The sequence below is a fragment of the Cricetulus griseus genome, chromosome 2 (genome assembly GCF_003668045.3).
Source record: "Cricetulus griseus strain 17A/GY chromosome 2, alternate assembly CriGri-PICRH-1.0, whole genome shotgun sequence".
In the NCBI taxonomy this organism is placed as follows: domain Eukaryota; kingdom Metazoa; phylum Chordata; class Mammalia; order Rodentia; family Cricetidae; genus Cricetulus; species Cricetulus griseus.
The window spans coordinates 101,451,776-101,463,783 of record NC_048595.1 but is presented as its reverse complement, the minus strand read 5'-3'; the positions used below and the strand labels follow the sequence as shown (position 1 = coordinate 101,463,783).

General features: G+C 46.7%; 1 protein-coding gene and 1 long non-coding RNA gene across 2 annotated transcripts in view; one reads left to right on the top strand and one right to left on the bottom strand.

Moving 5' to 3' along the window:
- Positions 1-1,205: 1,205 nt before the first annotated feature.
- Positions 1,206-5,102, bottom strand: LOC113834396. The gene is made up of 2 exons (XR_003482906.2): positions 4,859-5,102; positions 1,206-1,680 (listed from the first exon to the last, which is right to left on the bottom strand). It is a non-coding gene; the product is annotated as an uncharacterized LOC113834396 (long non-coding RNA).
- Ube2r2 (ubiquitin conjugating enzyme E2 R2) overlaps positions 4,054-12,008 on the top strand; it is a 56,193-nt gene continuing 48,238 nt past the window's right edge. Inside the window, exon 1 of the mRNA XM_027403355.1 lies at positions 4,054-4,715. Coding sequence (XP_027259156.1) covers positions 4,539-4,715 — 177 coding nt within the window. The 5' untranslated portion in view covers positions 4,054-4,538. The remainder of the gene's footprint in view (positions 4,716-12,008) is intronic.

The window sequence follows — 12,008 nt, the reverse complement described above, 5'->3', positions numbered from 1 at the left end:
ACAGAGGCCCTGGTTTTAATCTTCAGCACCACCATAAGAAATAAAAATAAAATAAAAACAGGACTCAGTACTGGTTGCTCTTTCAGAAGACCTAGGTTCAAGTGCTTGCACCCACATGGCAGCTCACAACTGCAATCTCCCCACAGCTGCAGTCCCAGGAGAGCTGACCCTCTTATGACTTCTGAGGGCACCAGGAATGCACATGTTGCACAGACATACATGCAGATCAAATAAATAAAAGTTAAAAAGCAAAAACCAATTTGTTTTGTTTTTTTTGTTTTTCGAGACAGGGTTTCTCTGTGGCTTTAGAGACTGTCCTGAAACTAGCTCTTGTAGACCAGGCTGGTCTCGAACTCATAAGAGATCTGCCTGCCTCAGCCTCCCAGGTGTTGGGATTAAAGGTATGAGCCACCACAGCCTGGCAAAACAAAAACAAAAACCCAAAAACAATATTCTTAAAAATTGTTTTTTTTTTAAAGGCCTGAGCCACCAAAGCCCAAGTTTTTTTTTTTTTTTTCACGATTTTATTTATTATGTATACAACATTCTGCTTCCGTGTATATCTGCACACCAGAAGAGGGCACCAGATCTCATAATGGATGGTTGTGAGCCACCATGTGGCTGCCGGGAACCGAACTCAGGACCTCTGGAACAGCAGTCAGCACTCCCAACCTCTGAGCCATCTCTTCAGGCCTTAAAAATTGTTTTTTAATGATTCCTTTTTATTTTTTAATATCTGCTGGTGTTTGGTTTGCATGTATGTCTGTGTGAGGGTGTTGAATCCCTGGAACTGGAGCTACAGACAGTTGTGAGCTGCCATGTGAGTGCTGGGAACTGAACCTGGGTCCTCTGGAAGGGCAGCCAGTACTCTTTACTTCTGAGCCATCTCTCCAACCCCAATCCCCAATCCCCCACCAGTATTTTTTAAAAGTGTCAAAGTCATCAAAAGGAAGAAAAGTCTAAGAAATTGTACTAGTTAAGAATGGATGGAATGCAGAAATAGAAAAATGACATTAATCTCTGAGTTCGAGACCAGCCTGGTCTACAGATATAGAACACATTCTAGGACACCCAGGGCTACACAGAGAAACCCTGTCTCAAACTGTGTCCCCCTCAAAAAAAAAAAAAAAAAAAGAAAAAGAAAAAGAAAAAGAAAATGACATTGGTAAAATCAAAGACAATGTGAATAAAACCCAAGCTTCAGGTGATAGTAACGCATCAGTATTGGCATATATTTGCAGATGATGGGAGAACAACTTTGCTGGACTCTGGAATCATGGGCCAAGCAGGCCCTCAACTTCATTTGACCTTTTTTGGGGGGGGCAGGGTACAGGTTGGTTGTTGTTGTGTACTTCTTGTGACAGTTGACTAGACTGCACCTGGGTGCAGCAGTTACAGCATTTGTGACAGATCATCTTGTCCCAGATGTACTTCTGGGTGAGCTGTCCCTTGCTCTATGATGCCACCACACAGGTGCAGAGGAACTCTTTCTGGATATTGCAGTCTGACCAGGTGTGGTCATGCATCCTGCAGCTGCTTCCTAGTGAACGTCAGTGCTGCTAGTTGTGCTGGATGCCTTCCTTATTTTGGATTTTGTCCCTGAGAATAGTGTCACCAGGCTCAACCTCTAAGGTGAGGATCCTCCGATCTTCACGATCTGCAATGTTGGGATCTAGGCCACTGTTTAAAGAGAAAGAGAGTGGCAGAACTGGAAAATTTGGGGTTTAAAGAAACTTTTTATAAGTTGCCAGGTATGCTAGGCTGTGGTGGCCAGCTTGGTCTACAGAGCAAGTTCTTGAAAAGCAAACAAAGAAAAACTATTTAAAAAAAAGAAACTCTGTCTTGAAAAACACCCCCCCACACACACTTTTAACGCCAGCACTCAGGAGGCACAGGCAGGTGGATCTCATTGAGTATGAGGGTTTGAGGCCAACCTGGTCTACACAGTGAGTTCTAGGACAGTCAGGGCTACATAGTTCCCTGTCTCAAAAATACAAGAAAAAAAGTTTTTATTTAATGTGTATATGGATTTTTTTCCTTGTTTTTGTCTCAAGACATGGGTTTCTCTGTAGCTTTGGAGGCTGTCCTGGCACTCGCTCTGAAGACCAGGCTGGCCTCGAACTCACAGATCCACCTGCCTCTGCTCCACCTGCCTCTGCCTCCCGAATGCTGGGATTAAAGGCATGTGCCACCAACCCCTGGCCAAAATATTTAAACAATTTTTTACATCATTTATTTATTTGGTGTGTGCCACTGCAACCACTGAGTGTAGGTCAGAGGTCAACTTGTAGGACTCCTCTGTCATTAGGCTTAACAGCAGTTCCCTTTATCTGCTGAGGCTTCTCACAGGCCCCTTGTTTTTGAGACAGGGTCTTGTAGCCAGAACTGATCCTCTTGTCTCTATTCCCAGAGTGCTGGGACTATAGGTGAGCAGTAGCACCATTTGAGTTTTAAGACAGATTCTTCTGTAAGTCAGTCAGGGCTAGAATTTGAAATGATCCTTCTGCTTCAGCCTCCAGGATCTTGGGATCACAGGCAGTAGTCAGTATTGTTTTATAAATCACAATAATTGCCCTATACTATGGAAGATGTTATGATAGGGAAACTGGGTGCTAAGTACATGAGAACTTTCCTATCTTTATAAATCTGAAACTTTGGTAAAAATAAAGTCGTATTAGCTGTAGATTAAATTTAACCACTACAATTCTTTGTTAGGTGTAACTAATCAGTTTACAGAAACTGATCAAACAAGGAGTTGGAATGGAGCTTTCTGAACCCAAAATGGTATGTTTGGAACCTGTCTCAGTATTCTGGTTACTGTTTTTTTGAGACAGGGTTTCTCTATGTAGCTCTGGCTGTCTTGGAACTTGCTATGTAGACTAGGCTGGCCTTGAACTCAATCAACCGGCCTCTGCCTATCAAAGGCGTGAGTCACCTCGCCCAACAGTATCCTGGTTTCTGTAGCAAACAATCCTTGAGTACCCTAACCCCAGGGACTGAAGACTATGTCTTCCTATCTCTTCAGTCATGCCATGTTCAGGTAGATCAAGCAGAACGGATCTGTAGGAGGTAAAAGTTCAACCACAGCCTTTTGCTTTTAGACATAGGTTCTCACAATGTAGCCCTGACTGGCAAGGAACTATCAGTTCCTTGACCAGGTTGGCCTCACACTGACCCTTCTGCTTTTGTCCCCCCTCTTCCTTTCCAAGCTCATACCAGGCCAACCTCAATATTTTGCAATCGGGTACTGTAAGCTATAAGCAGCACTCTTGCCAATCTCTCGGAGGACCTGGAATCAGGTTCAGCATTAGCTTTCTACTCTTTCCACACAACCTCTCTCGGTAAAAGGGAGCGGGAGCTAGCTTATCTGCTTTTCTCTAGTTCTCCTTTGGGAGACTGCCTTCCCTAAGGTGGGCGACTTGCCTAGGGGCTTCATCAGCTGGAGACGCAGCTTATTCTGGCATCTACTAAGTGTGAGGACCACAGACCAGGTGTCCCTGAGAGGAGCCCTCAGGGGACCAGGCTCCACGCAGGAAGACTGCGGAGGCCAGGGACACACACAGGGCGAGAGCGCCGAGAGCCTTAGGACCTGAGGTTCCTTCCGGGGCACGCCTCTGGAACCGCGGCGTCCAGCCGCACAACCGTCACTTAGGGCCCAAAGCGATCCTCGGCGGCCCGCCCTTGATCCCCACCGCCGCTTGGCTCTTTAAGGGTGGGGGACACGCGCGGGCGTCACAAAGCGCCGCCACCGTGGGGCCTGGCGGGGGAGAAGCTGGCAGGCGGGAGCAGGAGGCGAGCAAAGCCGAGCGAGGAGGGCGGGGGAAGGAGGGGCGCGCGCACGCGCACCGGGCCGCTGCCGCTGCGAGCCGCCCCCCTCCCGGCGCGCGCCCCTCCCTCTCCCTCCCTCTCTCCCTCCCTCCCTCCGTCTCTCTCTCCCTCCCTCCCTCCCTCCTTCTCTGCTCTGTCGCTCCCGCGGCGCGAGGCGCTCTCGCTCCTCTCCTCCGCCCCTCCCCCCGTTGCAGCCGCCGCCGCCGCGCCGCCGCCGCGCCCGCCACCACCGCACCACCACCACCACCGTCCCGAGACCCCAGCGCACGGCGCGCCCTCCCTCGTGCGCCCCTCCGGCCCCCGCGGAGAACGAGAGGGCAAGCGAGCACGGCGCTCCCGGCCCAGCCCGGCCCCCCTGTCTTCACCATCGCCTGCCCTCCGCCGCCTTCCTTCGCTTCCACCTCCACTCCCCCCCCCCAAGTAGAGGCCCCCTCCGGGGGGGGGAGGCCCGGGGCCGGGAGCGGATTCCCCCAACTCCCTCAGGCCCGCCCCCGCCCGGCCCGAGTGTGAGGAGGGCCCGGGCCGGTCCGCGTCGAGAGTGAGGAGGACCCCGGGCGGGCCCGCGGGCCGTCTGGGGCCTGATCCGGCCCCGCCAGGCGTGTGAAGACAGGGGCCCGGCCCGGCCCGAGGGCGAGCGGAGGGGAGGGGCCTGGTCCGGCCCGGCGGGTGCGCGAGGACTGGGGCCGCGGCCCCGCACGGCCGCCGCCGCGATGGCCCAGCAGCAGATGACCAGCTCGCAAAAAGCCTTGATGCTTGAGCTGAAATCCCTGCAGGAGGAACCAGTGGAGGGCTTCCGGATCACCCTGGTGGATGAGTCCGACCTCTACAACTGGGAGGTGGCCATCTTCGGACCCCCTAACACCCTCTACGAAGGCGGCTACTTCAAGGTACCCCCCACCCCTTCCCGGATCCGGCTCCCCGGGGCTCCGCTGTCCGCCGCGGGCCGGGAGCGTGAGCGCGGGGGAGCCGAGGGGGCTCCTCACCTCGCAGCCCCCTCCCCCATCCGTGGAGGCAGGAAGGCCTTGCTCACCAAGTGCCTTTTCTTTGTCATGGGGCGGGGGCGGGAGGCCAGACTGCACCGGGAAATAGGAAAGCCTCTGTGGCTGGGGTAGTGGCTACCGGGAAGGAGGGCTGCCTTTGTTTTGTTTCTCCAGCTGAGGGTGTGTGGAAATAGAGATGGTCTATCTTCTCTTTCTCGATCCATCCGAGCATTCTCTGCGCAGGCTGGAACTGCCCCAGAGGGCAGGGTGACCTGCACTTATTGGATTGGACTTTTCTCTTTTTGGGGGGGGGTGTGGGGGAAGAACATTAGCCTGTCATTCCCGATGTTGCTAGTGCTCTGACATTTGAAGGATTTGTTTGTCTTGGGTAGGAGTAGTCTAACTTTTGATTCCAGTAGATGCTAATAAGGAAGAGGACAGGGTGGAGGGGGGCATAAAAGGGAGGGTGGTATGCTGGCGTTGCTTTGCTCATCTGCTTGAGGGGACTTTAATTTAGCCCTATTTCTGCCCTCGTTCTCCATTTACTTCATAGTCTCCCCTGCTTTTAAAATGCCCTTTGTCCTTTCCTACCAAGTTTATTAGCACCCCCCCCCCCACACACACACCATGTACAAACATCCACAAAGGGTGGAATGTGTCAGTCAGAGAGATTGATAGTTTCCCACTTTTAGGGAGAGAAAATTGAAAGCTTTTGCATAGGAGGTTGGCTTCTGCAAATGGGGTCGTCCCACAAATGAGAAGCATCCGAGGTGACAGGGTTTCTCACGGTGGAGTGGCTCCTTAGGCAGCCACTATATAGACATTGTTTCCTTTGTTTTTCCTGCATTATTCCTGAATTCAGTACTTGGAGACACTGAGGTTTTGTGTGTGTGTGTTTGTTTGTTTGTTTGTTTTTTGTCTTGATTTGACTAAAGCGTTTTTTTGGAGGGTGGAAACCCCGAGTGAAGATGGAGTAGGGGGTTAGAGACAGAGGAAATGAGTGTTTAGGAATCCATTTATTTATTTATTTTTATTTCCAGAATTAAGAAAAATAGGCCAGTGAGTCAATTTTAGTTTGTTTTGAAGGGAGGGGTTATCTTGGCACAAGTTTTAAACGAATATCTTAGTCATGTAGATGTGATGTGTATTTTTAGGACTACCCAATTACTTAACTCTTACTTTCTACCGTTCAAAAGCCTCAATTTCAGGCCTTAAACTGGGTCAACTTTGTTGAAAATAGGATTGATAGGGTATGCTCAACATTCATGCATGTGACAGTTGCTGAATACTTAGTAAAAGGACATTTTTAGAATATTATGTAAGAGTGGTATCCTTACCAACTGTTTGCTTTGTCTTTTGTGGTCAGTATACACTATACTTTTTTTTAGATGCAGGTGCTTAAAATTACTAAGTAAAGGCTCAAGTTATTAGTGACAGATTGGAAAGGGTATTATTGTGTCCATGTTGTGGTATGTCATGTACTGTCAAATATAAACATTTTATTTGTAGATATTGGAAGTATTGCACAAAGTGGAATTCATCTGATAACTTTCCTAGAAAATACTTTGAAAGCAAACTCTTGGTTAATTTTAAAGGATACAGTTTGTTTTGCTTTTTTTTTTTTTTTTTTTTTTTTTTTGGTTGAGACAGGGTTTCTCTTTGTAGCCCTGGCTGTCCTGGAAAACTCTCTGTAGACCAGGCTGGCCTTGAATTCATAGAGATCTACCTGCTTTTACCTTCTGAGTGCTAGGATTAAAGGCCTGTACCACCATGCCTGGCTCAAGGATACAGTTTAATTTCCAAAAAGTATCGTTACTAGAACAACCAATAATTAAGGTAAATGGATTGTAGTTAATCTCCCTCTATTGGAATTTGTGTTTAAAAAAAAAAAAACAAACAACTAAAACTAGGAAAGAAAGTAACTACTTCTGTTTACTAATGGGGAACACAGTGTGACACTCTTGATTTGGAATTGATAATATGGAGATACTTCTGTAGCATACACTAATTTAAAGTAAAGGCTTTGGGCTGGGAATGTAGCTCAGTGGTAGAGCACTTGCTTAGCATGAATGAAGCCCTGATTTTAAACTCCAACAACACACACACAGCAGAATAAATTATATATAGCTTCAGTCCTGGTAGCAAGATTGGCTTTGGGGACCAGGGGGTACCTCAGTGGTAGAGGACTCACCTAGCATGGTTAAAGCCCTGGGTTCCATCTCCATTATTGCCCAAACCCAGACATGTCCCTGAAATCCCAGCAATCAGGAAGCAAAGGCAGGAGTTATGAAAGCAAGTTAGAGACCAGTCTAGTCTACATTAGTAAGTTCTAGGCCAACTGCAGGAGGAGAGAAAGAAAAAGGGCTTTATTTCCTATTTAATATATTTGTTTTGTTTTTCAAGACAGGGTTTCTCTTGTGTAACTCTTGCTATCTTGGACCTAGCTCTGTAGACCAGGCTGGCTTCAAACTCAGAGATCCACCTGTCTTTGCCTCCTGAGTTCTGGGATTAAAGTCGTGTGCCACCAAGCCCTGTTCCTGTCCCTCCTTGTAAAATTTCTTTTATGTGTATCTGTTTTTCGTGTGTACTTTCATGTATGTATGTATGTATGTATGTATGTATGTATGTATGTATGTGTGCTTGCTTGGTGTTTTTGGAGTTCAAAAGAGAGCATTGGATCCTCTGAAACTGGAGTTACAAATGGTTGTCAGCTACTTTGTGGGTGCTAGGAATTGAACCGGGGTCCTGTGTAAGAGCCGAAGATGCTCTTAGCCACTGAGCTAACTCTTCAGCCCCTGCTTAAATTTTTTGGAGGGTGGTTTTCGAAACAGGGTCCCTCTGTAGCCCTGGTTATCCTAGAACTTTCTGTAGACCAGGCTTGCCTCCAACTTAGTGCTCTGTCTGCCAGTGAGTGTTAGAATTAAAGGTTTGCTCTACCACATCCAGTTTAAATTTCTTTTTCTTTTTCTTTTTTTTTTTTCTTTGGTTTTTCGAGACAGGGTTTCTCTGTGGCTTTTGGAGGTTGTCCTGGAACTAGCTGTTGTAGACCAGGATGATCTTGAATTCACAGAGATCCTCTTGCTTCTGCCTCCCGAGTGCTGGGACTAAAGGTGTGCGCTACCCACCGCCCAACCAGTTTAAATTTCTTAATATTAGTATTTGTGTGCCCTATTTTTTTCTGTCCTAATTAAATTTGTGTGTGTGTGTGTGTGTGTGATGTGTTTGTGAATATGGGTGAGCACAAGCCATGGCTTGTTTGTGGAGACCAGAGGATAGCTTGTGGGTGTCGTTTTCTCCTACCTTTGTGTGGGTTCTAGGAATTAAAACTCACATTTACAGGCTTGTATGGGAAGAGGTTTACCTGCTGATCCATCTTGTCTTCCCCTATACTAATTTTTTGATGCTGGAATTTGAACCTAGGGCTTCTCAAAGTCTGTCATTGAAGCTTTGTCCTCAGCACCTCAGCATTTTTACCTGTAGTTTTGTTTAAGAAAAATGATACCCATTCCCCACCCCTATCCAAAACCCCTTACTCTCATGGTTCATATATGCAGTGTCAGTGTCTGCCTGTGCTACAGGATGAGATCCTGGTTATGTAGTTCATGATGGCCAGGAACATACTCTGTAACTTGTGCTGACTTTCACCACTCTCTTCTCAGGCCTCTGAAGTGTCAGGGTAACAGGTCTGTGCTACCCTTTTCTAGTAAAGTATGGAAATACTCTTTTTTTTTTTTAAAGACATGCCTCATATAACCTAGGTTGGCTTGAACTTTCTTTGTAACCAGGGATGACCTTAAACTTCTGATCTTGCCTCCCACTCCCAAGTGCCAGTATTGCAGGCTTTTGCCACCAAGCCAGGTTTCTGTCATGCTGGAGATTGAATCCAGGGTATGGTGTGTGCCAGACAAGTACTCTGCCAGCTGAGTTATCCTCAACATAAGAAGTGAAAAATCTTTTTTAAAGATTTATTTATTATGTATACAGTGCTCCCCTGCATGTATGCTTGCACACTAAAAGAAGGCACCAGATCTCATTATAGGTGGTTGTAAACCACCATGTGGTTGCTGGGAATTGAACTCAGGACCTTTGGAAGAGCAGCCACTGCTTTTAACCTCCCAGCCATCTTTCCAGCTCTGAAAAATCTTTAAAGAAATACTGTGTGTGTGTGTGTGTGTGTGTGTGTGTGAGAGAGAGGGGGGGGGTCTGTTTGCCATGGGGTGGGGTTCTTTTAGGAGTCAGAAGAGGACATCAGATCCCCTAGAATTAGAGTTGCAGAGGGTTGTAAGCCCACTAATGTGGTTGCTGGAAACCAATCTTGGGTTCTCTTGAAAAACAACAAATGCTCTTACCTACTGTCATTCTCACTCTCAGAGATTCTTTTTGGGGGGTAGTAGTGGTATTGAAACAGGATTCCTGCAAAGTCCCCAATGTCCTGGAACTCAGACCAGGTTGGCCTTGAACTCAATACACCTGCCGAATGCCAAAATTAAAGGTGTGTGCCACAACTCATGGCTCTCAGAAATTCTTTAAAATTTTTAATTTTTTTTTTTTATGTGTCTTGGTGTTTTGCCTACATGTATGTCTGTGTACCATGTGCATACCTGGTGTATGGAGGACAGAAGAGGTCACCAGATACCCTGTAACTGGTGTTACAGATGGTTGTGAGTTGCTATGTGGGTGCTGGAACTTGAACCCTGGTCCTCTGGAAGAGCCATCTCTACCTCCTAATTTTTTTTTTTTCCTTTATAGCCAGAGCTATATAGAGAAACCTGGACTCAGAAACCAAGATAATTATTATTATTTATTTTTATTTTATGTGTATATATGCGTGCTTGTGTGTATGTGTGTGCATCGTGTGGCCTGATTTTTTGAGGAGGCCAGAAGAGGGCATTGGATCTCCTGGAGCTAGAGTCACAGGTGGTTGTGAGCCCCTGAGTGAGTGCTAGGAACTGAATCTGGTTTCTCTTCAAGAGCAGCCAATGCTCTTAAAGCTGAGCCAGCTCTCCAGCTCCTGTTGCACCTTTTTTGTTGTTGTTTTGAAACAAGGTTTGTCTGTGTGGCCCTGGCTGGCCTGGAACTCAGACATCTGCCTGTCTCTACTTCCTGAGGTCTGAGATTAAAGGTGTGCACTACCACCACCATCACCACCACCTGGCTGCTTTTTTTTTTTTTTTTTTTTTTTAATGTAAGTGCCCTGCTTTTGTGTCTGTGTGCCACAAGTGTGCCTGGTGCCTGAAGAGAGCTGAAGATGTCTTACCTGTGGGTGCTTGAACTCAAACCTGGGTCTTTGACCTCTCAGCCATCTCTCTAGCCCTGAATCTTATATTTAGGTGTATCTGTATGCTAACATGATCCATGGTGCACAGAGTTAGTTCTGTGCTTTTGGAATGTGGGTACCAGAGATGGAACTCAGATCATCAAACTTGGTAGTAAATGCTATTTTTTACCTGTTGAGCCAGATCTTTGGCAAAGCATGAACCCCCACCCCCACCCCCTCAGACAGGGTTTCTCTGTGTAGCTTTGGAGTCTATCCTGGCACTCGCTCTAGAGACCAGTCTGGCCTTGAACTCACAGAGATCCATCTGCCTCTGCCTCCCGAGTGCTGGGATTAAAGGCATGAGCCACCAACGCCCAGTCCGGCTCCAAAACTCTTAATAGGGTTTTTTTTTTTTTTCAGTCTTTGTGAGAAATTTGTTCAGTGGCATTTTCTGCTGTTCTTCTCCTTATCTGATTAGTTTCTCCTTGGAGAAAGGTGAATTTATGATCATTATTATTTTTTAGAATTTTAGTGCTTTTGTTTTAAAACAAGGTTTTCAGTGTGTTACAGCTGCAGTTAAAAGTTATCACAGGATGGCTGAGCTGGTTAAGAGTGTTTGCTGCCAAGGCTAAGGACCTACATAGGTTAGGCAAAGTACTCTACCACTGAGTTCCAGTTCCAGCTGAAGTTGTTGAAAGAGGTCATTTAATAAACATAGTAAGTGGTGAACTGGCAGGGAGGATAATGAAGACTACAATATTGTATTTTAAGGGAATCTGTTATTGCCAGCTTTGAGGGCAGCCTCATCTCCCTTGCTGTGGCTCTTTCTACCTCAGGAAAGTTTTATTTGTTCTTTTAAGAAACGCTTTACTTGGGAGGCAGAGGCCAGCCTGGGATACACAGAGAAACCTTGGGGGGAAGGGCATATTTTCCAGCTGCTGCACCCCATGGATTCAGTCTTCACCTCTGCAAAAAAAAAAAAAAAAAAATCTTTAGTTGGTAAGCGTGGTGGCTCACACCTATAATCTCAGTATAGAGGAGGCTGAAGCAGGATTGTCATAAGGTTTTGAAATTACTGAGGCCAGTCCGTACTCTACTGATAGTTGAGACCTTGCCTGTCTCTTTCAAAATAACTAAGTTTTCTCTAGTGAGCAAAGCTTGCTAGTAGTGTGCAAGTATGTATAAACTCTTTAGTGTATGGGCTCTTTGCTCTATTTATGTATTTTTTATGTATATGGGTATGTTGTCTGCATGTACATGAGAAAGGGCATTGGATCCGGTGGGACTACAAGTATAGACGTTGTAAGGCACTATGTGGGTGCAGGGAATTGAATTCAGCCAGTGCTCTAAACTGCTGAGCCATCTCTCCAGCCTCTGCTCTGTTAATTCCAATGTGTGCACCTTGAGGTCAGAGGACAACTTTTGGATTCATTTGTCTCCTCCCATATTGTGGATCAAACTCAGGTCATTAGGCTTAAAGGGGAGTGTCAGTGTCTTTGTTTGCTGAGCCATCTTACCAGCTTCTTGTTTGACTTGGGTTTTTTTTTTTTTATTTTTTGGTCTTTCCTGATAGGGTTTCTCAGTGTAACCTTGGCTGTCCTGGAACTTGATCTGTATACAAGGCTGGCCTCGAACTCATAGAGATCCGCTTACCTCTTCCGAGTGCTGGGATTAAAGATTTCCAGCACCACTGCCCACCCAGCAAGCTGTTTGATTTTTAGAGACAGCATTTCCTGTACCCATGTTAGATTTTTTTGTTTGTTTGCTTGTTTTTGGAGGCAGGGTTTCTCTGTGGCTTTGGAGGCTGTCCTGGAACTAGCTCTTGTAGACCAGGCTGGTCTCCAACTCACAGAGATCCTCCTGTCTCTGCCTCCCGAGTGCTGGGACTAAAGGCATGTGCCACTACTGCCCGGCTCCCATGTTAGATTTTACGTGAATTCCTG